The sequence below is a fragment of the Vanrija albida genome (genome assembly GCF_041260175.1).
Source record: "Vanrija albida strain AlHP1 chromosome Unknown contig_1, whole genome shotgun sequence".
In the NCBI taxonomy this organism is placed as follows: domain Eukaryota; kingdom Fungi; phylum Basidiomycota; class Tremellomycetes; order Trichosporonales; family Trichosporonaceae; genus Vanrija; species Vanrija albida.
In genome coordinates, this window is record NW_027191420.1 from 2,687,652 (window position 1) to 2,715,035 (window position 27,384).

At 64.3% G+C, this 27,384-nt stretch overlaps 10 protein-coding genes across 10 annotated transcripts; 3 read left to right on the forward strand and 7 right to left on the reverse strand.

The window, feature by feature from the left end:
* Positions 1 to 224: 224 nt before the first annotated feature.
* Positions 225 to 1,622, reverse strand: Q8F55_001102 (uncharacterized protein; the record flags this gene model as incomplete). Its single annotated transcript, XM_069349743.1, has 5 exons — positions 225 to 383; positions 420 to 689; positions 727 to 1,079; positions 1,127 to 1,475; positions 1,509 to 1,622. The coding sequence occupies 5 exons, from the start codon at positions 1,620 to 1,622 to the stop codon at positions 225 to 227; spliced, it is 1,245 nt and encodes a 414-aa protein (XP_069213287.1).
* Positions 1,623 to 1,941: 319 nt separating this feature from the next.
* Q8F55_001103 (uncharacterized protein) lies at positions 1,942 to 3,973 on the forward strand (the record flags this gene model as incomplete). The annotated part of the gene is made up of 5 exons (XM_069349744.1): positions 1,942 to 2,332; positions 2,379 to 3,016; positions 3,060 to 3,534; positions 3,573 to 3,844; positions 3,923 to 3,973. The coding sequence occupies 5 exons, from the start codon at positions 1,942 to 1,944 to the stop codon at positions 3,971 to 3,973; spliced, it is 1,827 nt and encodes a 608-aa protein (XP_069213288.1).
* A 759-nt stretch (positions 3,974 to 4,732) lies between these two features.
* On the forward strand, positions 4,733 to 7,933 carry Q8F55_001104 (uncharacterized protein; the record flags this gene model as incomplete). The annotated part of the gene is made up of 3 exons (XM_069349745.1): positions 4,733 to 4,811; positions 4,960 to 7,249; positions 7,297 to 7,933. 3 exons carry the CDS (start codon positions 4,733 to 4,735, stop codon positions 7,931 to 7,933), a joined length of 3,006 nt encoding a protein of 1,001 aa, XP_069213289.1.
* A 182-nt stretch (positions 7,934 to 8,115) lies between these two features.
* Positions 8,116 to 10,253, reverse strand: UTP25 (rRNA-binding ribosome biosynthesis protein utp25; the record flags this gene model as incomplete). The annotated part of the gene is made up of 2 exons (XM_069349746.1): positions 8,116 to 9,705; positions 9,744 to 10,253. 2 exons carry the CDS (start codon positions 10,251 to 10,253, stop codon positions 8,116 to 8,118), a joined length of 2,100 nt encoding a protein of 699 aa, XP_069213290.1.
* A 190-nt stretch (positions 10,254 to 10,443) lies between these two features.
* Positions 10,444 to 14,320, reverse strand: Q8F55_001106 (uncharacterized protein; the record flags this gene model as incomplete). Its single annotated transcript, XM_069349747.1, has 22 exons — positions 10,444 to 10,513; positions 10,552 to 10,784; positions 10,821 to 11,081; positions 11,115 to 11,162; positions 11,200 to 11,264; positions 11,300 to 11,316; positions 11,361 to 11,365; positions 11,401 to 11,499; positions 11,534 to 11,554; positions 11,592 to 11,710; positions 11,744 to 11,772; positions 11,821 to 12,049; positions 12,087 to 12,228; positions 12,264 to 12,452; positions 12,501 to 12,615; positions 12,651 to 12,816; positions 12,876 to 12,994; positions 13,033 to 13,172; positions 13,208 to 13,410; positions 13,448 to 13,829; positions 13,876 to 13,929; positions 13,964 to 14,320. The coding sequence occupies 22 exons, from the start codon at positions 14,318 to 14,320 to the stop codon at positions 10,444 to 10,446; spliced, it is 3,063 nt and encodes a 1,020-aa protein (XP_069213291.1).
* A 1,736-nt stretch (positions 14,321 to 16,056) lies between these two features.
* Positions 16,057 to 18,118, forward strand: Q8F55_001107 (uncharacterized protein; the record flags this gene model as incomplete). Its single annotated transcript, XM_069349748.1, has 3 exons — positions 16,057 to 16,432; positions 16,480 to 16,883; positions 16,916 to 18,118. The coding sequence occupies 3 exons, from the start codon at positions 16,057 to 16,059 to the stop codon at positions 18,116 to 18,118; spliced, it is 1,983 nt and encodes a 660-aa protein (XP_069213292.1).
* An 84-nt stretch (positions 18,119 to 18,202) lies between these two features.
* On the reverse strand, positions 18,203 to 19,084 carry Q8F55_001108 (uncharacterized protein; the record flags this gene model as incomplete). Its single annotated transcript, XM_069349749.1, has 3 exons — positions 18,203 to 18,265; positions 18,322 to 18,737; positions 18,769 to 19,084. 3 exons carry the CDS (start codon positions 19,082 to 19,084, stop codon positions 18,203 to 18,205), a joined length of 795 nt encoding a protein of 264 aa, XP_069213293.1.
* A 254-nt stretch (positions 19,085 to 19,338) lies between these two features.
* On the reverse strand, positions 19,339 to 20,521 carry Q8F55_001109 (uncharacterized protein; the record flags this gene model as incomplete). The annotated part of the gene is made up of 2 exons (XM_069349750.1): positions 19,339 to 20,322; positions 20,393 to 20,521. The coding sequence occupies 2 exons, from the start codon at positions 20,519 to 20,521 to the stop codon at positions 19,339 to 19,341; spliced, it is 1,113 nt and encodes a 370-aa protein (XP_069213294.1).
* A 3,148-nt stretch (positions 20,522 to 23,669) lies between these two features.
* On the reverse strand, positions 23,670 to 25,449 carry Q8F55_001110 (uncharacterized protein; the record flags this gene model as incomplete). The annotated part of the gene is made up of 4 exons (XM_069349751.1): positions 23,670 to 24,248; positions 24,406 to 24,714; positions 24,764 to 25,137; positions 25,194 to 25,449. The coding sequence occupies 4 exons, from the start codon at positions 25,447 to 25,449 to the stop codon at positions 23,670 to 23,672; spliced, it is 1,518 nt and encodes a 505-aa protein (XP_069213295.1).
* A 278-nt stretch (positions 25,450 to 25,727) lies between these two features.
* Q8F55_001111 (uncharacterized protein) lies at positions 25,728 to 26,816 on the reverse strand (the record flags this gene model as incomplete). Its single annotated transcript, XM_069349752.1, has 3 exons — positions 25,728 to 25,946; positions 26,200 to 26,489; positions 26,534 to 26,816. 3 exons carry the CDS (start codon positions 26,814 to 26,816, stop codon positions 25,728 to 25,730), a joined length of 792 nt encoding a protein of 263 aa, XP_069213296.1.
* Between the last annotated feature and the right edge of the window lie 568 nt (positions 26,817 to 27,384).

The window sequence follows — 27,384 nt, forward strand, 5'->3', positions numbered from 1 at the left end:
GCGCATCACACAACCCAGGACAACCTTGTGTCCATCAATGCATACAGAGGAATCTGGCCAAACCTATACGTCCGTCTGAATGCCTCATTCGCCGCCGTTGAGTGTGAGGTCGCCTTGCGTGCTTCCCCAGGTCGAACACACCGAGGTGATGCGGGTGAAGCCTCTGACAACCGTAGATGCATACACGAGTCTAATGCAATGCTGTAATGATCTATGATATCGGCTCATGCCTGGGACAGCAGCGCCTCCACTTCCGTCGCCACGGCCCTCGCCTCGGGGAGCAGCCGCCACTCTGGCGACCCGCGGTACCTCTCTAACACGGCACGCACAAACGCGTCGCGGTCCTCGCGCGGCGGCGACAGCTCGGCGCTCGTGGGCGGGCGCTGTGTGGGTTAGACGCCGCCATTACGTGTACCCACCGTAACATTCTCCAGGACACACGTCCAGAACCCGACCCACCCCCAGCCGGCGTCGCGCGCTAGCAGCCCATCGACCTCGGACGCCCACTCTGCCTCCCAGGCCGGCAGGGTCTCGCCTGCTACCTCGACCGTCGCCGTACCCAGCCGTTTCTTAATATCATCGCGCACGTCGTCGATCGCGGCGGCGCACCGCGCTTCGGAAACCCGCAGCGTGTCGTACACCCGCCCCAGGGTCGCCGACGAGAAGAAGTTGTGATTGATCGAAATGCACTGGTGGGTTAGGTTCCGAGAGGGGCTGGGTACCCACAAAATCGAGGTTTACAACCTGGTGATGCCATCCAGAGGGGACAAAGATGACCTCGCCCTCCTCCTGGAGCACCTTGACGCCTTTGGACTCGGCGGGGAGTCCCCGTACGTCAAAGAGGAGCTCATCGCGGGAATCCCGCAGTGCCGGGTCCTTCTCCGTCCCGGGAGGAAAGAGCCACCACAGCTTCCGTCCCATGACGTTTGCAGACCACGAGTATGAGCCGTACACGTCGCGGTGGAGCGGGGTGAACGTTCCCGCTGGGCCGGTGTAGACGAAGCGGAAGTCGGCCGTCGAGGCGTGTGACACGGCCTTGGAAGAAGGAGAGGGGTCGAACGGCGGGCTGAGCCAGTCATCTAAAGCAGCGTCAGCTAGGAATTTCAATAAAAGCAGCCGATCTGACCTCGGAAACACGGAGGCGGGGCGTACACCTCGCGCCCGCTCCGCCCAGCGAGCTCGAGCTCGGCGACGAGGTGCCAGTCCTTGACGTAAAGTGACACCCCCTCGCCACTCGACCACGCGTCCAGCACCTCGCCGAGCGGGCGTTCGCAGCGCTCAAACTCAGAGAACTCGCGCTCGGCAGTGTTGGCGACGGGCACGACCTGGGCGGCGTAGGCGCGCAGAGCGTGGAGGTTGGGTCTGTGCGCGCCGTCGCCTTCCTCGCCTTCCTCGACCCACGCCGTCCTAGCGGGCCAGAGCCTCGTCGCCTCGGGGGAGAGGAGAAATGGCGTATTGGGTATCAAGTGGTCGTGCTGTGAGTTAGCAGGGAAACGGAGAGGACTTACGTAGAAGGCCGAGTAGGGCAGGTCATCGTACGTGGGGAAGGGGCGGCGTGGCACGTCTCGGAGGAGCTCGTCGCGCTCAGCCTCCGAGAGGGCCGAGGGTAGCTTCGCACCCATGGCACCGACCGATACCCAGGGAGAGTGTGAGGCTTGTGGGCTTCCTTTTACAACCTGGGTCTTGGAAGGCAAGCAAGAGGTGAGTTTTGTGTCAACAATTCCATCTGGCGCTCATAATCTTTGGTCGCCTGACGTCAATGCGCACAAAGTGATCGGCTGCCAGCCAAAAAAAGATCCGCTCTGATATCACCCATGCCAGCCTCATTCCTCCGCCTGCCACAGTGTCAGGCTGACCCCACCTTTCTGCATTCGACAACTATCCACATCTCAAAGTTCGGCCCACACTCGACCCAAACAACAACAACACTCGCCACCCACAATGTCGCTCTTGGCAGGATACGAGTCGTCCGACGACGAGACTGCAGGGCCCTCGGTCGTCGCGTCTTCTTCTCGTACCGGTGCCCCAGCTGTGCCAGACATCGACGACGACGAGGACGATGAGCAGCTGGAAAAGCAAGCGCAGACCGACGCCTTCGGCCTCGGCAGCAACGGGCACGCCAAGACCGAGGCGATCGACACGACCGTCTCGGTTTCGGCAGCGCCAGACGTGCTGAAGGAGGACCCGAATGCCGTCTCCAATGCTATCATCGCGAGGCCGACAGACCAGGTCATCAACGTCAACTTGCGGTACGAGGATATGACGCGGCCGGTGCAAGGCCCACAGGACCCGTTCAACCAGGCCAAGAACAAGGGCATGAACTCTTTGTCTGGTGCGTCGCGGTGGCTGGCGACGTAGAGGTGATGCTGACTTCCTAGGCCACGTCGAGCAGCAGGCAATGGACAGCTACGAGTTCAGCAGGCAACAACGGACATTCGCAGTACACGGCTACGCGCTTGACCCAACAGCGAGCGGCGGGTCCGGTGTTGTTGGGTCGCTGGAGGCGGCACAGGCGAACGGCTTCTCCATGGTCGACACGTTCAAGGTGTCACGGGCGACGAGGAGGGCCGAGAAGCGCAAGCGCCAGCAGGGAGGCGACGCGAGTATCGTCGACGGCGAGGGCGCGTACGTCGGCCCATGGGCAGACTACGAGGGAGCCAAGGAAGTCGAGGAGGAGGTTGAGGAAGACGCCGAGGAGTGGCGCGAGGAGAAGCGCCGCCGCGAGGAGGCCAAGGAGGCAGCCCAGGCCAAGATGAAGGCTGCGCGCGAGGAGAAGTCCATCTTCCACGGAAAGGAGCTGCACGACTACGCCGGACGAACGTACATGCACATCCCGACCGACGTCGACGGCGTCAGGCTTAACCCGTCCGAGAGCGCACCGCCACCGAACGCGTACGTTCCCCAAGGCAAGTGTATCCACACCTGGACAGGGCACAGCAAGGGTGTGTCGGCCATCAGGCTCTTCCCGAAGAGCGGCCACCTGTTGCTCAGTGGCAGTATGGACACGAAGATCAAGGTGAGTGACGAGGGGGGTGCGAGGGGCCCTGCTGACAGTCCAGCTTTGGGATGTGTACCACGAGGGCAACGTCCTGCGAACCTTCCTCGGCCACTCGCAAGCTGTCAAGGACATCTCGTTCAACAACGATGGCTCAAAGTTCTTGTCGTCGTCGTATGACCGCACGATCAAGTTGTGGGACACGGAGACGGGCAAGTGTATCCAGGCATTCTCGAACGGCAAGGTCGCCAATGTTGTCAAGTTCAACCCCGACGGCGACAAGCAAAACGTCTTCCTGGCCGGTATGCAGGACAAGAAGATCATCCAGTACGATCTGCGAGCACACGAGATCACACAGACATACGACCAGCATCTCGGCCCGGTCAACACCATCACCTTTGTCGACAACAACCGCCGGTTCCTCACCACATCGGACGACAAGACGATTCGCGGCTGGGACTACGACATTCCCGTCGTCATCAAGTACATCGCCGAGCCGTACATGCACTCGATGCCGTCGGTCGCCAAGCACCCAAGCAGTGAGTTGAAACAGTGGAACTACGAGCTAACAACCCAGACAAGTATGTTGCGTGCCAGTCGCTCGACAACCAGATCCTGGTCTACTCTGCCGACGGCAACTTTAGGCAAAACAAGAAGAAGCGATTCGCGGGTCACACGGTCGCGGGCTACGCGTGCGCGGTCAACTTCTCACCAGACGGCAAGTACATCTCGTCTGGCACGGGCGGCGGTGACGTCGTGTTCTGGGACTGGAAGACTGGCAAGATTGCAAAGCGCATGCACGCGCACGACCAGGTTGTGATTGATCACGTGTGGCTGCCGAACGAACATGTGAGTGGAGGTTGTCGTAATGCCGCTCGGTTCGAGTGGTAGAGGGTGGGCAGAGCAGCTTGCTGACAGATACTGCAGTCCAAGGTCATTACGGCGTCGTGGGATGGGCTTATCAAGCTGTGGGCCTAGAGCGAGGGGAAGATGTGTTGGAAGTTTATGCATCATGTAGAGAGTAGCCGGTCTGGGAGATGTTGATGGCTGCATTCCAATGACTACAAGTCTGTAGCGGCACGGCGACGACGTGCCTCCTTAGCCACGACCGGCTCGGTCATTACAAGTGATGTGAGAGTGAGACTAATGGGAATTTGGTCCCGCTGTGGGTTGTGATGGTGCGCGCATACAATAGGGGTGTGTGACGCACTACGCGGCGGCACAACCAAGCCAGGCCGCAGCCAGCCAGGCAGGCAGCCAGGCGTGCGGGCGAGCGAGCCGCGAGCAGTGCAGTAGTGTGTGTGCCACCGCAGCGCATCATCACCGCCGCCATCGCCGCTTGGCCTGGCTCAAGGTGTCTCGCAGCGAGCGTCCCGCCGCGCACCCACCACCACCACTTACTCACTCACTCACTGCATCCACCCCACCCACCCACCATTGCTCCCCTCCCTTCCTTTGCATCAACCCCCTTCAATCTCCTACATCACTTTTGTATTCTCTCATCAACATCACTTACTGCTCGATTCATCACACGACCACCACACCTGCATACACTTGCCACCCAAGACGACATCGACCCCCCAACCCCCGCCGCCATCGCTCACACCCGCCCCGCCCATCCCAGTCCCGAGCCTTCAAGCCTTTAGGGGCCACTGGCCGCCAGCCCACGCGACACTGTCGACCACCTTCCCCCAGCAAGGCTGACAAAGGCTCGTCAAAGCCATCGCGTAGCCAGCCATGCGCGAGTCAAACTACACGTTCCCACCCTCAAACAGGGCAGTCATCAGCATCAACCAGATGCTGTACGACCGAAGAGGTGAGTAAGCCCGCTTGCCGTGACGCCGCCGCCCCCCCGCCCGCCCACACGCCGTCGCACCGCTCGGGTGGACGAGACCTTGCCGTGTCTCTTGCCCCCCAAGCCTTGTTCCCGCGCCCTTGCCCACGAGACTGACACACACACGCAGCACTCGACACAAACGCGACGCTCGCCCTCCTCAACAATCTGTGCCAGCTGACATACCTCACGTCGACGTCGCCGCGCATTCGTGAGGTGCTCACCATGGACGGCGGGCTGGAGCGCATGCTCGACATTCTCCGAGACTCTTGCCTTCCCCGCGAACCGACCATGCCCGACCTGTGGGGACTAAACGGACCGAGCACGGCGCGAATAATCAACGTTGACCGGGCCATCTCGTTACGGCACTCGCTCGCCTTCCAGTGCGTCGTCAACATTGGCGTGCGCGGCAACGAGACGATCCGCACCCGAGTCGTCCAGGCCGGCGCGCTCGACATTGTCGCGCAAATCCTCGAGTCATGGCTCAAGAAGAATGGCATCGCCATCTTCTCGTCGTCGCTTGGCAGTCAGGCCGCGGTCGATGCGCTTGCGACCGGCGCGCCTTTGCCCGGTGTCGACCCGAGAAGGAGAAGACAGCCCGGGTCACGACACCCCAACAGCAGCAGTAGCAGCGGCACCACGCGCAACGCGGGTGCTGGCGCCGCCGCCGGTGGCCAATCCCAGTCTCAAGCTACCGGCCAGACTCCTTCACAGCCCGCACTGCAATCCCCCCTTTCCGTTACCCAGGCCCAAGCGATCGCACAATCGCAGCTCACCGCCACCCGCCCCACCAATGGCCCGACCGCAGCTGCACCAAACACTGCCGCCGACGCCACCAGCCCGCCCCATGCGCGGGGGTTGGGCCAGCTCGTTCATGTAGCCTCGCTCATCACGACCCGCTTGCAGAGCCGCGCACCGAACATCACATGGAACGGTGGCGCAGGCACACGAGCGGCCGGAATTCCGCAGTTGCCGGTGCAGCTGCCGACGACGACGATGGACACGGACGTCGACATGGCCGATGGCGAGACGGACGCGGGCGAGACGGACGCAGCAGACACGGACACGGGCGCCGACGCCAGCATGGACGTCGAGTTTACAGAGACGACTGAGACGGTCGAGGCTGGCCCAAGCCAGGCGACTACAACCCCACGGGCGCATATGCCTGTCCTCCCACTCCAGATCCCACGGAGGTCACCTGAGCCGAGCGCGGTGAGCCAGAGCAACGCGACGTCCCTGTCAGGAGACGAGCCTCCAGCTATTCCCCGCGCACGCTCCGACAACAGCCTGGCTATCACCAATGCCGTCGCCGCTGCCGAGTCGGGCCGCCCGGCATCGGGTCTTGCTGCCCGCATACCGCAACTAGCCACCGACTCGATCAGCACCCAGTCGAGTCCGCTGGGAGTGTCGGCCCATGCCAGCGAGCTGGTCGAGGGCATGCACATTCAGCGTGGGCGAAGGGGAACCATCGTTGGCCGCCCCTTGCTGGTGCCCCCGCGCGAGCCTCGCGGGCAGGACGAGAGCGAGGCTTCCGACGGTGCTCCGGAAACAGATATGCAACAGGCGACAATTGACGCCGGCCTCGCTGCTGCTGCTGCCAACGCCGCAATGGAGGCCGCCACCGCAGTGCCTAATCAACCCGAGAACGCTCCCCAGCCCGCGATTGTGGACGGCTTGGGAGGAATAACCGGCATGGTGCCCGAGGATCCCGACCCAGAGGCCCTAGCTGCCGAGCAGGCCCGCTTCGATATGGAAGCAGGTGCCCCGCCCGGACAACCCGGCGCCACGCCTCGGGTGGCCACCGTCGATGTCCAGCTCCCTACAGCCAACGCTGTCGACTTGGCCACCCAGGTCGCTACGGCGCCACCAGCGCAGATCATCATCGCCAATGGCGCACCACGCGGGTTCCAGGACCTGGCATCTTATGTTGGCGTCAGCATGCTTCTTAATCCTGAGGGCTCAAACTACTCGGATGACAACATCCTGCTCGCCCTCCAGCTTCTGGCGTACCTGTCAAAGTACCCGCACGTCCGCGCGACCTTCCACCACCCACGCCGACCAATGCACCGCTACTTTGACCTCGGCGGCGATGACTCGGAAGTTCAGCTGCCCCAGCGCCCCGCCTATTCGGAGACGCCCAACATCTTCTCTCTGGTCGAACGCTTCACGTTCCGCCCATCGCCCTCAGACCCCAACATGTCTCCCATCCCCAGCGAGATCCAGTACTGGGCCGGCGTCATTATGCGCAACGCCTGTCGCAAGGACGACGCGCAGGGCGGCATCCGGCAGTGTGCTTACATGTCGTGCGGACGCTGGGAGGTCTACCCACGCGAGTTTGCAAAGTGCCGCCGCTGCAGGAAGGCAAAGTACTGCAGCAAGGAGTGCCAGAGCAAGGCGTGGAGCGAGGGGCACCGGTTCTGGTGAGTACAGCCGGGGTGCTGGTGGAGAGTTTGCTAACTCATTTTAGGTGCAGCGTTCGGGCCGAACCGGAGCCGTCGGCGGACGCTGGAGGCAACGCGCCGACTGGAGGTACTGGCGGCGGTGGGAGCGGCCGTCGTGACCCCCCACCGCGCCGCGACGATGACGAGGATGTCGACATGAGCGGCGACGGCGGTGGAAGGGGTGGCGGCGCTATCCAGGCCACTCCGCGCGCTGCGCCCACAGCCCGGCAGCACACCGCTGTTGTGCCTATCGGTGGTGACGCGGGTGACCGTGGGATGCAGGCCGCTCCGCGCCCTCCGAACACGTTCCGGCCTGTCGGCGCGATGACTCTGCCCCGCCACACGCAGGCGCTACAGGACCTCATCCTCCCCGACCTGCCGATGGCCGTACCGTCGCCGTTTTCGGCTCCGGCCGCGACCCAGACGCAGTCGCTCTCGCAGCCACCAGCATCGGCCCGTGAGGCAACACCCTCCCCGTCTCCTGCAGCCATGTGGACCGACCGACAGGCGTCGTCGTCTTCGGCTGCGGGGGCCACCAACGGCCCGCGCAACTCTCTCCCGGCGTTCCTCAAGCTCGGCCGCCCCGGCGGACCATCGTCAACAGCCGACATGACCAACGCGATGCACGCGTACAGGCGCAGCGACACACCACCGCAGCACTAGGACCGTCTAATGTCCTATGTCCTCTCCTATTATTATCATGGCCCCAGTTGTCACATCGACCGCGTTAACACATCTATCTTGTCATGTAGCTTGGGCGACACGCAGTACAGTACGTAGCACGGTTTGCATTGCATTTGTGACGTGGGGTGGTACATGGGTAAAAGACTAATGGAACCGACTGACTATGCAAACTCGAAGCGGGCCTCGGTGCTGGCAAGCATGCGCCGTGCGTCGTCGTGGCCGACGACACGCTCGAGCTTGAGCACGTCGAAGCGGGAGAAGAGGGTGATGGACGAGACTTCTGCGGGGTCGACGTCCGCGTCTGCGCCGGCGGCCTCTGCCTCGCGCGAGGGGATGAAGGGCGTGGCGAGGAACTCGGAGTAGAACTGGGCGTGCTCTGGGAGCGAGTAGAAGACGAGCGTCTTGGCGCCACGGAGCTTGTAGCGGCGGTAGAAGTGGAGGCGCTCGGTCACGATGAGGAGGGCGCGCTTGCCCTTGAAGAAGAGGGTACGGGCCTTGGAGATCTCGGCGTTGGACGAGTACTCTGACACGGCGGCGTACGATACGCTGTCTGCCTTGCGGAGGTAGTTTGTGAGGCGGACAAAGTCAAAGTACGAGGGCACGACGACGAGCGTGTTCTGGCGCGAGACGGCCGAGCGGAGGAGGGCGGGGATCGTCTTCTTTGTAAAGTACTCGAAGCGCGTGTCGACCTCTTCGACGGCTGCCTCGGCCGAGAGCGAGCCGGCGCCGCGGGGCGCATCCACGTCGATGCGGTTGAAGATCTGGCGCACGCCGGGGCGGACGCGGTCGAGCACGCCGCCGAGGCCGGCGCTCGCGTCGACGCGCACCTTGCCCGCGACGTTGGCGCACCCGTTGAACAGGGCGCGCGACTCGGGCGAGTCGTACCTGCTCAACAGGAGCGTCTGGCGCAAGAGACGCGCCTGGCCGTCGAGGTACCAGGGCTTTACGCGCGAGAAGTCGCACCCGTGCGGCGACTTGGGGATCTCGTTGAGGTGCTTGAAGACGAACTGGACATGGTCCCAGTTCTGCATCTGGAGCACGTCGAGCCCGTCGGCGATGACAATCTCGATCGAGCTCAGCACGTCGGTGCTGTCCTCGCGCTCTGCGGCCATCTTGAGCGCGAGGGGCGAGGCGACGACGATATCGCACTCGATCAGCTTGGCCTCATTGACGGGCGGCATGACGACGCGCCACGCCTTGCGGGTCAGCTTGATGCCAAAGCGGAAGTTGTCGTCCGAGTTGCCGCGGAAGTTTTCCAGGTGGTCGACGGGGAAGTCGCCCTCGGCCTTCTTTGACGCCAGCGGGTCCTCGTCGGCCGGCACCGAGAAGGACGCGGTAAACGGGCGCAGGTTCTCGATCTGCGTCCCCTCCCCGGCGAGGGGGAAGAGGTGCGTCTGCAGCCACTCGAGCGCGAGGCTGCGCAGCGGGAGCACGAGGAGCACCTTGGGGCGCGTGAACGACTGGTCGCGCGGCGGCTCGGGCGCGTCCTCGCCCGCGGCGGCGGCGCGCGCCAGCCGCTCGTTGTTGCGCACGATGCGCCGCCTCGTCTTGAGGACGTGGTTGATGGCGTGCGCCGCCGCGGCGGCACGCAGCGCGGCCCGGTGCTTGCCCGCGCCAACGCCCTTCTCCGAACCGTCCGCCTCGCCGTCCAGACTGTGCGCGTACAGGTCGGTGTAGGTCCCCAGCTGGGACAGGTACGTGCTGGCCAGTGGCGGCTTGCTCGCCATGGCCGTGGCGATGGCGGGGGTCAGCTGGGGGGGTTAGCACCGCCGATCGAGAGGCCACTCACCCTCGCCTTGCCTTCCGACGCCGACGCCTCGCCGACGCGCTGCTCCACCACCCGGCCGAGCCCGCGCACGCTGCCGCGGCTCGTCACCCACTTGCCCTCGGCCTCGGCGGCGACGGCGGCGGGCGTGAGCGGCGCGGGCTCGGCGCCAAAGTGCGTGTTGAAGCTGTCGGCGTTGTCGGCCGCCTCGTCGTCGTCATCGTCCGAGTCGGCCGCGAGCTCGATCTCGGGGACGGGAGCCTCCTCGGTCTCGGCATCGGGCGCGGCCTCGGCCCGGCCCTTGCCCTTGGCCTTCTTCCCGTTCTGCCCGTACGTGCTCCCGCTGGGGCCGAGCTCGCCGCCGAAGACGACGCTCCGCCGCCGTTTTGGAGGGGCCGCAGCGTCCCCGTCGACAGACTGCTGCCGCGACGTCGTTGGGCTCCGGAAGCCGCCGGGCTTTTCGCCCTCGCGCGCCCGCTTGATCGCGCTCACGTTGAGCAGCGTGAGCAGCTTGACTTCTGTTGCTGTTGTCATTTGGTGGGGTGGGTGTGATTGCAGAGTCGCAAGGTGGAGGCGGTCGATCAACAAACTGAAATCTTTGACAGTGACGGCTGGGTGGGACATTTGCTTCCGTTCGTGGCGTCGACAATGGGTGGGTGGTGCATGACATGTGGGTGTACTGATGTGTCGCTGTATTTACAAGGTATGGTACATTCTACATGGTCTACAGAGCCAGCATCTGCTGGATCTGCACGAGCTCTTGCCAGAAGGCAAACGAAAAGCTTGACAACATGCTGGGGCGTCAGCGGAGGTGTGGCCTCATGGCACTCACCGAGGAGTAAACTCCTCCATCTCGGTCAGGAGGCCAGCGCGGGCGAACACGTCGACGCCCTGTTGCCAGCGCTGAACCTCACGGGCGCCAAAACACAGGTAGTGGGCGTGGTAGGCTACCGTCTGCATGGCGTTCAACTTCGGTCGAGGGCAGCAGGGGATAACCGCCGCAACATCCTCAGCGGCCTGCCTCGCAAGCTCGACCTTGAGCTTGTAGTTGTCGGACAACGGCTCCTGAAGGTTGAGCGAGATACACGATCCCCAACCTACCACCAAATGTCCCAACTCTTTGGAGCTCTTGCGATGCTTGGTCTGCAGGGCCGTCCCCGAAACCATCTCGGCCTCCTTCACGCGGTGCCGGCGCATGACAAACTGGATGCCATTGTCGTACATGGCCTTGACAGGCCTCAGTTTGTCCAGAATCCTGGGGTCCAACGGCAGCCCGGCTAAGCTAGGATCACAATCTCTGAATCCACGCTCCACTACGAGAGCCCATAGGTCAGTAGGGACAAAGGTCGGCTCTGGGTCGATCTACCGTTAGCCCGGCACGCCAGACACACGAACCAGGCGGAACAGTCGGCCCAAGATCTTCTCGCTGGTGTACGACTTGGGCTGAATGGTCAAAACTTGCTTCTCCGGACGGACCCACCTTGCCCATGAAGTCGGGCCACCTCTCGGGTGAGTACTCCTTCGGCAACAGTGCCGCCTTGCCCGCTAGGATGTCAGCGTGGATCGGGATCTTTACTCACTCTTCGCAAAGTCGACCCTACACCGTTGTCAGTTCGTCCAATCGTCTTCGTTAGTGCTCACGCAGTCTGCAAGTTAGCTCGACCCCGCCATTATAGCTTACACTGTGGATCTCGGCCAGATCGAGACAGGTAGGATGCGAGGGGTCGTTGATATCCGCCTGGGCCAAATGCGCGTTGTCGACCTGCCCGAGGACGTCGTTCTGTCTTCAGTGAATGCAGAGCCATTTAACCCACCAGGATATACTGCACAAAGTTCTGGTGTAAGCTGTCTTTCTTCGACACCTTAGCTTACCTCGTTGAGATGCTGCTGCTCCACGCGTGGTACCTTGACAGGCGGCGGCGCAGTGTAGTCCATGGGTGGGCAGACGCTCAGCGGTGTCACAAACCGCTGGTCCCAGATCACGGTGAAGTCTGCGGTTAGCGTAGCTGGTCTCCACCACCTACCATCGCCGTCAAGGTCGCCTCCGCCAAGCCTGAAGCGGAACGTCAGTCTCCTTGACCACGAACGTCTGCCAACTCACATATTGGGAAGAGGCCGCTTCCCCTGGGTGCTGAAAACGATGACATTCTTCAAGTGGTGCAGCTTGGGGTTGTTGACCGCAAAGGCGCGGCGCACGTCCCCAGGGTGGAGCGCCGGTGCTCGGCAGACCAGAACCTCGCCGATAATGAGCGTGGGCTCTGGTGCGTCCGGGGGCTGGAACTGGCAGAAGATCTCGCCTTCTTTCAGCGTGCCGCTTTCATCAGAGACGCCTGTGGTGTCAGGTCGAGCGACTGAAAGAGACCTCACCAATGAGATACACGCTCTTTGGGATGTTCACCCGCGCACGCCACTTGAGGTCCTGGAGCAACCTGACCTCGATCAGGCGCACGATGTCTTGCACCAGGGGGTTGCGATGGAAACCGTTCTCGATGAGGTGTGCCACGGGGAACTGCGGAGTCAGAGGGCTCCCGTTGGAATGCTTACCGTAGTGAACGACTTCATGGAGTTCTTGTCGTCCTTGGTCAGAGCGCAGCGCCTGGCACGCTCGGAAATGCCCGAGACGCGGTTGAGCTCGGCCTGGAAGATCTCGGCGAAGAGACGGTCAGGGACGCCGTTGGCCGACATGATCATGATGAACTGGCGGTTGAGGAAGCCTGCCTGGTATCGGGCACTCTGAGGTGTGTCAGCTTGCCAAGTGCTCTCCTACATGAAGCTACTCACCCTCACAACATTCAGGTCATCCAACTTGCTCTCGAACTTGACCTGTGAGGGACGGAGGCGCACCTCGGTCTCCTTGACCAGGTCAGGCCAACAGACAAGCACGCCCTTGGCACCACTGTCCGTCAGCGATGGAGCCCTCGCCCGACTCACCCCAAGCGGAACTGGATGGCCGAGGGGGTAGAGTTGACGCCGCGCTTGTCCCCTAGAGCAGCCGCGGCCTTGCGCATGACCTCTCTACCGGCGATGGAGCACCCATCGGTGAAGCAGTGACCGTTGCGCTCGATATCAGGGTACTCGTCGCCCAGGACAATGTCCCCTGGGACCGACCGAGTTGCACTGAATGGCTGCTCGTCAGTGCCTGCCACAGAGTCCCACAAACCAGGCCCATGCGTGCAGCATGCTTTGCCACGACCGTCTCGGAGACGGTGCCCATCCACGACAGGAGCTCGTCGCGGTTAATCATGTCGTAGCAGATGAACCACATGGCGTGGTCCCTGGGCGTCAGTTCTGTTCGGACTGTATGTGAACTCACTTCTGTTGGGACGAGGAGGACGCGATGGGCAAGTATCGCCGCCCTCCGACATTGATGCCGTAGTACATGGCTCGGCGAACGCGCGACATGAGGCCGACTTCCTTGTCGTGCTCGTCAGTTTGGCGCGCTTGGTGGATGACCTGACGTCAGCTATGATACGGGGAGACCAAGTCACCTGGAGCCTGTCGCCCTCGTCGCGGAACTGGACACGAATAATGGCGTCCAGACGATCGTTGTACTTGCGAGTGACACTGTTGCTCGTCTCTGGCATGGGCGGCGCGACCAGCACGCGGGTCGGCGTGATCTGCACTGTTCGAATCATGACGAGGTGGTCTGTACGCTTGGGCAGCGGCCCACGACGGAGGATGCTGGCGCGTCCTGGGGTCAGCGGGTGTTATGGCGCCAGCATCCATACCTTGTACTGCTGCTGCGGGGTCACGAATGCGCTCCTCGATGAACAGGCTCTCGAGGATGCGGTGCCAGAAAGGCTGGGCCGGAGTGGCCTTGCGCAAGGCCCCGAGGAGAGCCGCAGTATCGCTCGGCAGGAGGATACCATGGCCGAGTAGACCCTCGACGAGGGTACGCGTTGTGAAGTCTACCCGGGACAAATCTGGGCGGAACCACTCGGTCTCGGTCTTGACAACGTCGTGCGTTCTCGGTCTGTGGTTGGCCGACAAGAGGACGAGGTCGGGGTTGTATTCTGCCAGCGCCATGAGGCTCTGGGCGCATAGACGGAAGCGGTGCAGTGTGTTGTCGTTGAAGTTAAAGGTCCACCTGAACGTGTTCCAGAAGGTAGGCTGGGGAGTGAGCTGGATGTCTCTTCAAAAGGATCGTAACACCCACACTGGCCGTCACTCCGTCTGGAACCGTGTCGATGGCCCCGGCGCGGAGCTCGGTCTGGAGTCAGCAGTGCTCCTTCAGCAGTACGTACGACAGAGGAGGTGGAGAAGTCGAGGGCGGTCGCGCGGCGACGATACACGTGCGGGATGCCGTGAATCTCGCCTGGAAACGCAGTGTGGAGCTTTGGTGGGCGTCGACATGAGATGGTCACCACCACGAGCGTGAAGGGCCCTCTTCTGTCCTTTGTCTCGACGACATGGATACCATGCTCGGTGATGTCGGCAAAGGGGAGGCGGGCAAACATGGGGGTGAACACGTCTGGGAGGGTCGTGTACGCCGCCGACTGAAACTGCGTCTGCATGACAATCTCCTCCTTGGCCAGGTCGAACGAGAGGAACGAACATGCTTGACCATCTGCACCTTTGATCACACATTGGTCTCCAAACATCTTGTCTTATCAGCCTCCGATTCGGCTCCGAGAAAGTGCCACTTGCCTGGGTAAACTTGCGGCCTGTGAGCGAGCCCATGGCCATGCGGCTAGGGTAAAAGCGCCATTGCGACGTTTCACCGGGCGCTTGGGCGGCGCCAGATGACTTCCTTGTGCCGTTGGCGTTGCTCGGGCCAGGCAGGGAAGCGACGGGCCAGCCATTGCTGGTGTACCGTGTTCCGTTGGCGAAGGCTGGCGGCTTGTGAACGCCGTTCGGCCGAGCGCCGTTTTGGGCTCCGGCGAGTGTCGTCTTTGACAACAGGTGGGCGAGGTCGCCGTTTGGGAGGTTCCTGACAACCTTGTCGAGGTCGAGGCCCGAGACTTGAGCAGTCGGAGGCATGTTTCTTCTAGTGTGTCTTTTGTGGTCAGTAACCCTGTCAGGTCCAGGGAAGGCAAGAGGTCCTCCCCTTGGCGTAATGGCCCGCAGCAGCACCAGCAGCAGCGCTCACCGTCAAGTTGTGCGGGTCACGTCAATTGAACCATGCGCACCGTATTGTTCTGTGCGCCACCTTCAAGACGTGCCTTGCAGGGCGATGTGAGCGTCGGCAGAATGGCCAAGAAAGTGAGTGAGTTGCGCGGAATGAGGAAGAGGACAAGCTCGAGTGAACTGGGTGAATGCCGAGAGAGAAAGGAGTACAAGAGGCGTGAGCTGCGGTGGCGGCGCCCGCTGCCTCTGCCAGCCCTTGTGTGTCGCGTCGCACCCTCGATCCGGCGATAGAAGCGCGACTGTTCTCTCTGTGCTCTGGACGATTGGACAATGCGGCGTGTGCTCGTGGTGGCGTGAAGTCGAGCCCGAGAGAGGCACGGCGGCGCGAGCAGCACGCTGGTGTGCGCGCGGGTGCACCCTCAGGCCGGTGAGACGCAGCGAGGACCCGAGGACCCGCCTCTTGTTGTCGATGGCCGACGTGATGTTGCTCCTTGTCGTTGTCGTTGTTGTCAGTGCGATTCCCAAGGATCCAGGTGAGTGCAAGAGTGACGTGAGGTGGAGGTTTGTCCGCGCGCCCTTGGGCCTATCACGTCGAAGGTGCGGGTGGTCTAGACTGCCCGGTTCCTCGTCAATGTCGAGAGAAAATGGCGAGTTAAGGGTCGCGCTACAACCAGCGCGACATCAGCACCAACCTCATCCTCATCCTCATCCGATTCCGATGGCATCGTCGCCTTGCTCTCCCCCCTCGTCGTCCTCGTCTTGCGCGCCGTCCTCGCTCCAATGCCGTCACTAACACGATGCTCTCTAAGCGGTCGCGGCACAAGGTTTTCGGGGCGCCCAGCACTCGGTATCGTCTCGCTCGTCGCAGTGAAACCTCCATCGGCGCTCAAACGCCGTCATCGTGTTTCGACCGACGCCAGCCAGCCAGCAAGGTTTGAGTGGGCTCGCTGCACCGCGTGTGTCGTATCTGTTCTGGGCAGCCGCAGCCCCAGCCGCCCGAGACACACACACAGGATTCCAGCGTCCCGGTGGGCTGCAGGCGGGAGCGCGGAACGACCTCCCCCCGTCCTGAATCAGTGGCTGGGTCATTCTTGCTTGCGTACCGCGTCGCCCGTGTAGGGGCCGATAGCGATCCGCCGCCCATCCATTACGCAACGCGCTGCGCGGGGTTCCTGGTGTTGTGGTGCTGGAATTTTGCTTTGAATTGCAGCGCTGTTGACCGAGGGATAAAAGCTGCTCCTGGTGAGCAGTGAGAGCTCCCCAAAGCGCCATGTTGTCTGCCCTCCTCCTCCTCGCCGTGCCGGCCGCCGCCCTGCCGAGCAGGCTCGACGCGCGCGCCGTCTCAGCAGCGTCCTGGACGAACCGCGGCTGCGTGCAGGACGGCGCCGCGCGCCTCCTCCCCACACAGCTGCCCGACTCGAACGCCAACACGCCGGACATCTGCGTCAACGCGTGTGCCGCCAAGGGGTTCCGGTACGCCGGCGTCGAGTGTGAGTCGGCTGCCATCGCCAAGCTGACGGCAGACGGGCGCCAGTGCCACTGCGGCAACAGCCTCAACCCCGCGCTCGGGGGCAAGTCGAGCGCGTGTACCTCGCCGTGTGCGGGCAACGCGGGGCTCAAGTGTGGAGGGGCCTGGGCCATGAACCGTGCGTGGCAGACTGGCGTGGCAGCCTGGCCGAAGCTGACGCCGCAGTGTACGAGAACCCGTCCGCAGCCGGCCCCAAGCCGGTGGGGTGCTACGCCGACTCGGCGTCCCGCGTCCTCCCCACACGGGGCGCCAACACGAACCGCGTGGCGACCTGCATCGCCGACTGCAAGGGCCGGGGGCAGGCGTACGCGGGGCTCGAGAACGGCTCCGAGTGCTGGTGTGGCGGCTCGCTGCCGGCCACCACGGCCCCAGCGGCCAAGTGCTCGGTGAACTGCGCCGACGGGCCGTGTGGCGGGTTCTGGGCGCTGTCAGTGTACGCTACCGGCGCCACGGCTGGGCCGAGCACGCCCGTGTCGTCCAACGCCGCGGCGGCGGCCGTCGTCGGCGCGCCGAACCCCGCGGGCGGGGGCGGCGCAAAGGCAGTCTACGCGCACTTCATGGTCGGCAACGTGAGTGGCACTCTCGGCACCACTGACCCCAGACATACTCGTACACCGGTGGAGATTGGACGTCCAACATCAACGCGGCGAAGGCGGCCGGGCTCGACGGCTTCGCGCTCAACCTCGGCACCGAGGACTGGCAGCGCGCGCGCACAAAGGACGCGTACACTGCCGCCGCCGCGGCCGGCTTCAAGCTCTTCCTCAGCCTTGACCTGAACGCGCTGCCGTGCGCCAGCGCGGCCGACGCCACCACGCTGGCGGGGTACGTTGCCGCCAACGCGCGCAGCCCGGCCCAGGCGACGCGCGGGGGCAAGGTCCTCGTGTCCACGTTCGCCGGGCAGCAGTGCACGTTCGGGCAGGGCTCGCTCGACGCTGGCTGGGCTTTCTTCCGGACGCGCGTAGCGGCGGCAGGGGTCAACATGTTCTTCGTGCCCGCCCCGTTTGTCGACGCCAACTCCATCGGTAAGCGGGCGTGGCTCGACGGCGCGTTCAACTGGAACGGCGCGTGGCCCGCCACCGGGGCCGACCTGACCACGGCAAGCGACAACACGTACCTCAACAGCCTCGGCTCCAAGACCTACATGGCCGCCGTCTCGCCCTTCTTCTTCACGTACTACGGCCCGCCGCCCAAGCAGCCCGGGTGGAACAAGAACTGGCTGTACCGCTCCGACAACTGGCTCCTCGCGACGCGCTTCGAGCAGCTGCTCTCCCTGCGCGGGCGGTGCGACCTGCTCCAGCTCGTCAGCTGGAATGACTACGGCGAGAGCCACTACGTCGGCGCGATCGGCAAGGACGTGGCCTTCTCTGGGGGCTGGACGACCGGCTTTCCCCATACCGCGCTGCTCAGTCTAGTCAAGTACTACGCCCAGGCGTTCCGCACCGGCGCCTACCCCCAGCCCCAGGACAAGCTGTGGCTCTGGTCGCGCCCGCACCCGCGCGCCGCGACGCCCACCAACCCGACCAACGCCCGCCCCCAGCACTGGGACTGGACGGACGACAACCTCTACGTCGTGGTCACGCTTGCGTCGCCCGCGTCGGTGGTCATCAACGCCGGCGGGAACACGGCGACGTGGAACCTCCCCGCCGGGCTGAGCAAGCTCCGCATCGCGTCGGCGCCGGGCGCGATCGGCGCGCGCATCGTGCGCGGGGGCAAGGACGCCAAGAGCTACAATTCCAACGGCCAGTTCAGCTACACCAACACGCCCAAGGACTACAACTACAACTACTTTGTCGCCGAGGCGTAGACCCTCGTGCTAGATTTATCGACCATAGACACCTGCCTCCTTCTTGATAGACAACGGCCTGTAGCACTCGGCCGGCCCATGCATCTAGTCGTACAGCCACGCCTGGCGCTTTGCCTTGTGTTCTGCCTTCTTGCGCCTGAACCTGTCCTAGGGACGTCAGCCCTCACTCCCCTCCTAACTCCCCTCCTCACTCCCGCACTCACCATGTCCTTCTTCGTAATTTTCGTCTCGCGCACGACACCGGCCGCCTCCTCGGCCTTGCGCTTGGCGTTCTCCGCGGCCTTCTGCTTCTCCCAGCCCTCGACGTCGAAGAAGCGCTCGCTCATCCGCTTCGCGCGGTTATACTCGTCCAAATGCGCCACGCTGTAGCTGTAGTCGACGGGCGTGAAGCGGCCCGTGCGCGCGTTGAACAGCGCGGAGCTGCCGTCGGCGGTACGCGCCTCAGGCGGGAGGAGGAACGCGAGGGCCGGGTCCATCTCCGGCGCGGTCGTCGGCGCCACGCGCGGCGCTGAGCCCGAGGCCGGCGCTGGCCCGGCCGGGAGCGGGGGCGCTGCGTCGGCCGGGGCCAGGGGGTTCTCCCACGTCACTTCGTCGCTTGAAGTGTTCCAGAAGTAGTAGGCTGGGGTTAGCTGCACCGCGCCAGGGCTCACCATTCCGCTCGGGAGACCACACGGCCTGCCACGCGCTCGCGTCCGCCTTGCCCTTGCCCTTGTCGGCGGGCTTCTCGCTCTCCTCCTCCTCGTCGTCGTCGTCGCCCTCGCCCTCGTCCTCGTCCTCGTCCCCGCCCAGCTCGGTCACGGGCTCGGCGGTGGGTAATGGCGGCTGCGAGGGCAATGGCGGCTGCTCGGTCGGCAGTGGTGGCTGCTCCGCGGGCAGCGGCGCAGGCTCGGACGGGAGCGGCGGAACCCAGCCCTCCTCGCCCTCTTGTGGCTCCTTTGCTGGCTTCTTTGACTTCTTGGGCGCCATTGTGATGTGGAGTGGAGTGACGGTTGGTTGCAACTGCAACTCGTCCTCGAACTCGACTTCAACAACAGTGATGCAAGCCGCCTGATATGTTTGCTCCCGCGCCACGTCACGCTCACGGCCAAGTCGCGTCCACAGTGGCACGCACTAGCCGCATCCAAATCGAGCCTGCCAAGATGCCCCCCCCCCCAGTATTAAACACCATTCATCACGTTACGGCAACGAACGACGGTTAACACGCCTCGACCAGCGAGCGCTCAGTAACGGTTCGGGTAAGGAGGAGACTCCTGGCGCGTCGCGCCAACGTACCCGCCATACGGGTCCTGAGCCTGCGACTGCTCCCAGTCGTACTCGGTCACGCCGTGCACGGGGCTCGGCTGCGGCCTGACAGCGGGCGGGTACGACGTGTAGTCGTCGTGCGAGCCGTACGAGCCCGGGTGGCCCGGGTGGTAGACCTCACCCGGGGTGAGGTTGACCGGCGCAGGGCTGTAGACATCGCTGTGGTGGCTCGTGGTCGCACCGGGGTCAAAGTACGCAGCCTTCTCGTTGTAGTCGTGAAGACCGGCGGGCGAGCCAAACGACGAGCCGTTCAGAGCCGATACCGACGGGTTGTCATCCTGCAAGTACGCAGGGCCCTCGAGGTCCGAGCCAAGCGACATGCGGCGGTCAGCGGGTCCAGTGTCAATGCCGTGGTGGCCGGTACGGTGAGCAGGAAGCGCCGCCATGGTCGACGAGTCGCCGTGGCGGTTGAGCTCGGGCCAGCGGATCGCGTCGTCGTCCTCGTGGCGGCGGCGACGGGCAAAGAGGATGATAGCGGCGATGATGGCCAGGAGGGCGAGACCACCGCCGACGGCAATACCGGCAATCGCGCCGGTTGACAGAGTGTCCTTCTTGGCGTTGGACGGGGCAGCGCTGGCCGAGTGCGACGACTCGATCGGGCGGTCTTTCGTAACCGTCACCTCGGTGGGCGGTGTGCTCGTCGTCTCGGACGAGGAGGCCTCGGACGAAGAGGACGACTGGGTGGTCGTGCTCGAGGAAGCGGTGGTCGACGAGGGAGCCTCCGAGCTGGTGGTCGTGGTGGTCGAGGACGACGGAGCGACACTTGACGACGACGCAGTCGACGACGACGGCGCCTCGCTGCTCGACGTGTGCGACGTCGTCGACGAAGCAGGCGCGGTGGTCGAAACTACCGGCGGTGTCGTAGTGGGCCTCACGGGCGGAGTCGTCGTGACGACTGGAGGCTAAAGAGGCTTTGTTAGTTGACTGAAACCATGGCCAAAACGGGCAACTCGGCCACACGACTCGACTCACCGTGGTGGTGGCAAAGGGGTTGCCGATGCCGGGGATGGAGATGGAGAAGAGTTGTCTCTTGTCGGCGGCGGGGCGCGCGATTGCGGGGCCGACGGCCGACAAGGCAAGGAGAACAGGAGCAAGACGCATGTTGGGAGAGGAGGCGATGGACAAGGATCAGCACAGGTCGGGGGACACCGTGTTGATCAACTAGGAGGTGTCGCGCGAGTCGACGTCGAGTAGGGTAAGAGGCAAGCAGGCAACAACAAGGTCCGAGAGATGCGAAGGATGCAAGAAGTCGAACGAGGTTGATGTCGAGAGCGAGAGGGAGAGATGAGATGGCACTAGGGAGACAACGGGTTGAGCGAGCTGCGAGCGATTATGGACAGGACGCGCTCGAGGGGTGTTGTGTTACAGTGTCGTAGGCGTGATAGCGTAGTTCGTCGGTCGGATGGTGGCCGGCCACGAGAAAAGCGAGCACAATAGAGGTTGTAGAAGGAGTGACTGGGAGAGAGCAAGAGATGCCGGGCCGGCCGGGGGTGTGGGGATGGTAGAGAACAAAGGATGAGGAGGAGGTTAGAGTTGAACGAGGAGACGACGACAACGAGTTGGTTTGCCGATGGGCGACACGGGGCACGCAGTGGCGACGGCGGGTGTTGCTACAGCATGGTGTTGTCCGTGGTCCTACTCGCAGGCCAGGCAGGCACTCGCTCGCTCGTCTCCCCCTACCCCTTGCACCTCGTCCCACTACGGTCCCCCCAACCCCCCTCGTCCCCTCGGCCTCCCTCGTCCACCCCGGTCCCCCTAAAAACCCGAGCATGATCCTTACCGGCGAGCAGAGTCAGACGGGCCAAACAAGGGGAAGCAGCGGATCCAACGGGAAGACGATTCGGGGGGTGACGCGTAACCAGCGCAGGGCACGACGGCCGACGGCGGCAGGCGGCACGACGCGGCCGCCGGGCGCGCGCCACGACCAAGGCACTCCAACCCTGGCTGGCACCGCGCCGCCGTGTTTGGTGACCACAAGAGGCAGGCAGCCGCCGCCTTGTTGCTGCACCCCCGTTCCCCCCTCCCCTCCCCCCTCCGACGGCCCCATTCACTTCCTAGTGGCCCACGGTGCCCAACCCACGTTAACCCACGCCGACTGTCGACAGACTAAATCGCGGTTACCACTTGTGGCCTGGCGGTCTAGCGCTGGTTCCAGTGACCCGTCCCCCGACGCAGCACATCCTACGCTCCCCAGGCGGTGCTCATCCTCGGTCCCCTGCCACCGCTGCTGCGCCGTGTTGTTGTTGTTGTTGTTGATGCGGCTCTTGACTGTCTCACGGCGCGAAACGCAACCAAACACCGCGGCGGCTAGTATACAAGGCACCATGGAACAAGGCAACAAGGTTGGACCAGACGCGCGAGGCCCACGACGCGCCGGGTTGCCCCTCCTGGAATGTGGGCAGCAATCACAGAAGAGTCTTTACACGTCATTGTATAGCGGGAGCAAACCCACGCGACGGGCACGCGGGAATCCAGACCACCCCGTCGCGCTCACGACATCATCGACGCGATGCTGAAAGAGCACTTTGTTGACATTTATCACCCGCCTGCCTCAGCCTCCCGCATCGCCTCCCTCTCCTCAGCACAAGGAGCAGGGGGCAGACCCAACATGTCGAGACGAGCACCGAGCCCGCGGCGGCGCCTGCGCCCTGCGCCGCGTGAGCCGAGCCCGCCGAAACGCGCGACGCGTGCCCACGCCCACGCCCACGAAGTCGAAGTCGGCGACGACGACACCAAGCCCGAGATGGACGCCGACGCGCGCGCCGAGGCGTGGGCGGATTTCGCGGCCGACCACTACGAGATGATCGAGCAGCTGCCGCTCGAGCTGCACCGCAACTCGAGGCTGCTGCGCGAGCTGGACGAGGAGAGCCTGGGTGGGTGGAGGTGGGGAAGGCGGAGAGGCTGACGGGAACAGCACAGCAGGAGATGCTGCAAAGCAAGATACGCGGGTACATTGCCTACCGGCTTGCCGTGGCGCGTGCCCCAGCTGCAGGTGTGGCCGCAAGTGCGCCTGTGCCAGCGCAGAAGGAGACGGAGGGGGAGGGGGTCAAGCCGGTGGAGGAGAAGGTGGCGGATGCGAGTGCCGACGCCGCCGAGACGAGTGCCGATGTTGGCGAGGCCGCGGATACGAATACGCACCCGTCACTAGAGCCGCCATCTGAGCCAGCAGAACCAGCAGAACCAGCAGAAAAGCGAGGAGAACCAGCAGAGGAGCCAGCAGAACCAGCAGCCGAGGTGCCGGAAGCCAAAGCAGGCGGCGAAGAGGCAGAAACGCAAGACGCTCCCGCTCAGCCAGAGCCAGAGGTCACTGAGCCAGTATCAGCACCAGCACTAGCACCAGCAACAACAACAGCACCCGCTGTGCCGACAGAAACACCCACGTCTGCCGCAACGCCCGCCCAGTCCACCGCGACCCCCGCCCACGCCGCCGACGACAGCACCCACGTCGACAGCGACGCGGCCGAGGTCCACGCGGTCGAGGACGCGGCCGAGCTGGCGCTGGTCGATCGCGAGGCGACCGACGATCGGGGCGAGACCAAGCCGCCGGCGCGTGTCCCCCTCATGGACATTGCGCAGCTCGTCGGCGACCTCGTGCGCAACCGGGAGGAGAAGGTGGCGATTGCGATCGGCGCGTACAATGCGGTACGTGGTGGGCCTTTGGCGCCGCTGACCCCAGATTGACCGGCACATCCGCGCGCTGGACTCGGCGCTGTCGGCGCACGAGTCGAGCCTGCTCGGCATCGGCGTCACGCCGGAGGGGGAGTCGGCGGCGTCGGTGCCGCCCGAGGCCGCGCCGGACAAGAACAAGCGCGGCAAGAAGAAACGCAAGAGCGGGAGCGTGGCACCTGCGCTCGCGGCGCCCGACGCGCCCGACGTCCCGCCGGGCATCGACGCGGACCCCAACGAGCCGAGATACTGCTACTGCAACCAGGTGTCGTACGGCGAGATGGTGGGGTGTGATGTGAGTAGCGCGGGGGCGGCGTGAGCTGACGGCAGAACGAAGACTGCCCGTACGAGTGGTTCCATCTGGGCTGCTTAGGCCTCAAGGCTGCGCCGCAGGGCGCGTGGCTGTGCGAGAACTGCCGGCCGGGCGGCGCGCAGAGCTCGGAGCGGGTGCCGGGGCTGGGGCTGGGGGCGGGGGCGCCGGCAGCGCGGGTACCAGCGCCGGCGCCGAAGAAGCGGAAGCGGTGAGCGAGTAGCATGTGTTGTACATATACGAGGCACAAGTGCATATTATAAGATTGCCACTCTACAGGACGTATCTAAAGTCGGCGGCGTGGTCGCCCTCGCTCTCATCCGCGGCCCTCTCCTCGGGGGTCATGGCGTCGCGCTTGATATTCCTCCCGCGCCAGACCCACCACTCGAGGGTGGCGAAGGCGAGCGCGACGACCCAGAAGGCCAAGCTCGCGCCATGGCCGAGGCGGTAGACCGGCTTATCGGGCGTGCGGTAGATCTGGCCGGCGATGATGCCGCCAATATTCCCCATGGTGAGCTGGGTGCCGATCGCAAAGCTGCGCTTGCGATAGCCGGCCATGTTCTGCCCGAGCCAGGTGACGTGCAGCCCGACGCAGATGTACAGGTGCGCGCAGAGGAAGGTCGCGAAGAGGCGCACGGCGACGCTGCGCGGGTTGGACACGAGGATGGCGTACCCGGCGGCCGTGACCAGCCCGCACGGGATGATGATCTTGTACCGCACGCTGTAGCGGTCGCTGATTATCGCGCCGACGAGGTAGACGGCCGCGCCCCAGAAGTAGACGGGGGCTGTGAGGGCTTGCGACACGATGGGGGTGAAGCCCAGCCCGTTGATGATGACGACGAGGAAGGTGGACTGGGTGGGTTAGCGGGGGCGGGGGAGGGGGGGGGGGGGCGGGCGTGGGGAGGAATGTGACGCGGGCGTGGCGCCACAAAGGCAGTCACGTCGTCGTCGCCTTCACCCGTGGCTCCGCCTCGCGGCCTCGCTGCGCTCGGCCGCTCGGCCTACTCACAAACCCGTACATGCACACGTCCATGCACAGGAGCACGAACCCCGACAGATAAATCATCGGGTCCGCGACGTGCTTCCTGAACTCGGCCCAGGCGAACCCGTCGTCGCGGGTATATGCGGCCGACTTGGCCGCACGCACGCGCATGAGGAAGTGCTGCCGCTCGGTGAGGTAGGACGCTGACTCGTGCCGGTCGGCGATGACGAACGCGGACCCGATGCCGATGAGGATGGTGAGCGCGCCCTCGATGGCGTAGAGCCACTGCCAGCCTGCGAGGCCGGCCAGGCCGTCCATCTTGAGGAAGCCGGTTGCCTGGGCGGTGAGCATGCGGAGGGAGGGGACGCAAGGAGGCGGTACCCACGATCAAGCCCCCGATGATGCCAGACCCGCAGGCGGCTACAAAGAGGTAGCACGTGCGCAGGGCGAGCTCGTCGCGCTGGTAAAAGCTCGTCATGTACAGCACGAGGCTGGGGAACAGCCCGGCCTCACAGATGCCCAGGAGGAGGCGGCACGCGATGACCGTCGCGTAGTTTTTCGCAAAGCCGTTTCCGAGCACCACGGCGCCCCAGATGATCACGCAGGCGGGGATCATGCGGCTGGGTCGGAGGGTGCGGAGCAGCATGGTGGCCGGGATCTCGAACACGACGTAGGTGACGAAAAAGATGGACGTGGCGACCGACAGCCCGTTGGGAGGGAAGTGCAGGTCCTTGACCATGCCGCCGACTGCTGCGTTGCCTAGCACCGGTCAGCGACAAGTAGCGGTGCCGACGGCCTGCTCGGCGCCTACCCACCGATGTTGGCGCGGTCGAGGAACGCAATCAGATACAGCACCATGCACACCGGGGCAATGTGCCAGTCGAGCGTGCGCAGCAGCGCGCGCGTCTCCTCAGGCGGGATGTCGTACTCGACCAGCTCGGACGGGTCGAGCGGGTCGTGGTCGTCGCGCATGATTTTCGGCGCCTTCTCGCTGCTCGCGGGCGAGGGGCGGTCCACATCGACGTCGACGTCGGCGGCGGCCAGCGCGGCCTTCTCGGCGTCGGCGCGCATGCTGGGCGGGTGGGGGGGGAGAGCGGTTGAGCAAGCCCGGAAAAGCACACCCGAGCTCATGACTGATCCGGGCCTCGCCGCCAAGTTTGTTTCATGAGTCGATCCGAGCGGACTGGGGAAAGCGAGTGCGGGGCTCCGGGCCTGAGTCAGCTCGCCTTGTGCGGCCATGTCCCCGCTCGCTGCTCGGCGTGCATGCAGCCGCTACGATGCACTGTGCATCGCCTCTATGTATGCTTCCTTTGGTGGAGGTCACCGTGGCCGCCTCGCGCCGCCGGTGTCTACGCCGACGCCTTCTCGCGCCACGCCGCCAACCGCTCATCCTCCCAGTTGATAAACTCGCCCGTCAACTCCAGCCCCACGCCAACCGCGGCGCCGGCAATCACCGAGCCTGGCTGCTCGGGCCGCAGCAGCTTGCCGTCCGTATGCAGCGAGTTGAACTTTGTCATATCGCCGGGCGCCATGGCGCCGGGGCCGACAGCGCGGATGTGGGCTTGCATCTGGGCGGTCAGTGTCGAGCATTGGCCGGGTGGGTCAGATGGCCTCGTGTCAGATCCGCACGCGCCGGCGCGCCGGCGCACCCAACAATGCGCCGGTCGCGTGTGGCCTCGACCATGGCCGGCATGGCCTGGCCCACTGCCACCGCTGCCACTCACATCGGTCTGTGCGCGCGTCAGCCAACCGAAATTAAGCATCAACGCGGCGCGTGCACGCCGCACGCGTCTCGAGCACGCAACGCAACGCCCCACTCACATCAATTACGCCGGGGCGGACAGAAAGGAAGGCAACACCCGCGTCGCGCTCCTCGGACGCCAGCGTGCGTGCAAAGCTGTTCAGGCCGGCCTTGGCGAGCGAGTACATTCCCCACGCCTGGTACCCGCCGACCGCCGCGCCCGACGACACAAAGATGACACGCGAAGGCGCGGCCGTGCTCGCCGTCTTGCGGAGGTGCGGGAGCGCAGGCTGGAGGAGGTAGAGCGCGGACAGGAGGTTGGTCTCGAGCGCGGGGACGAGCGAGTCGAGGGGCACGTCGGCGAGTTTACCTGCGAGGGAGGTGGTCAGCGCGTGTGCCTGTACCATTGCGCACCGAGCGGGTCGAGCGTGCCGGCGTTGAGCACCACGCTGTCCAGCTGGCCCCACTTGGCCACGGCAGCGTCGACGACCTTTACGTTGTCCTCTGGCTTTGCGACGCTGCCCGTGACGTTTACGATGCGGTCTGCGCCAAACTCTGACGAGAGCGCCTCGAGCTCCGGGGTCAGTGTGCGCTGGAGGGTTGCGACACGGGCGCCGTGCACAGAGAGGAGGGAACGTGCAATGGCGAGACCGAGTCCGCGACTGGCGCCGGTGAGGATGACCACGGGGGAAGGCATTGTGTTGGTGTGGGTGGGTGGGTGAGGTGGAGGTTGCTGGAGTGTAAGGGGGAATGAATCGGAATGACGTTGTAGGTGAGGTGAAGTGGGTTCCGTTGGCGTGTTAGGCGGCCGAGCAGAGGCGGCGGACGGAGGAAGGAAGGAAGGTGTGGTCGGGCAGCGCCGAGTGACGCGCAGCAGCGAAACAAAAACCTATGGTGGATTAAATTGCCAAAGGAAGGCTGTGCCTCGTCAAGGAAAGTCTGTCGTGTTTCGCCCTGCTCGCACAAGTGCGGCGGAGAGGGATTGGGTCATTGGCGGCGGAGGCGGCAGAGGCGGCAGACGGGGCAGACTGCACTAGGGTTAGCTTGTGACACTGCTGCGCAAGCAGGAGCAAGGAGCAGGACGGGCACGAGGACGGGCACCGGACAGGACAATAGGACACAAAGGACGCAGGGCAGCAGAGCAAGCATGTATAGTCTAGAGATGTCACCCATTTGACACAACCCATGACACTGACACTGGCTCGCTCGCTCGGGGGATTTGGCCGCACAAGGAATTGACCGGTGGCAAGGGGCAAGGGAGAGGG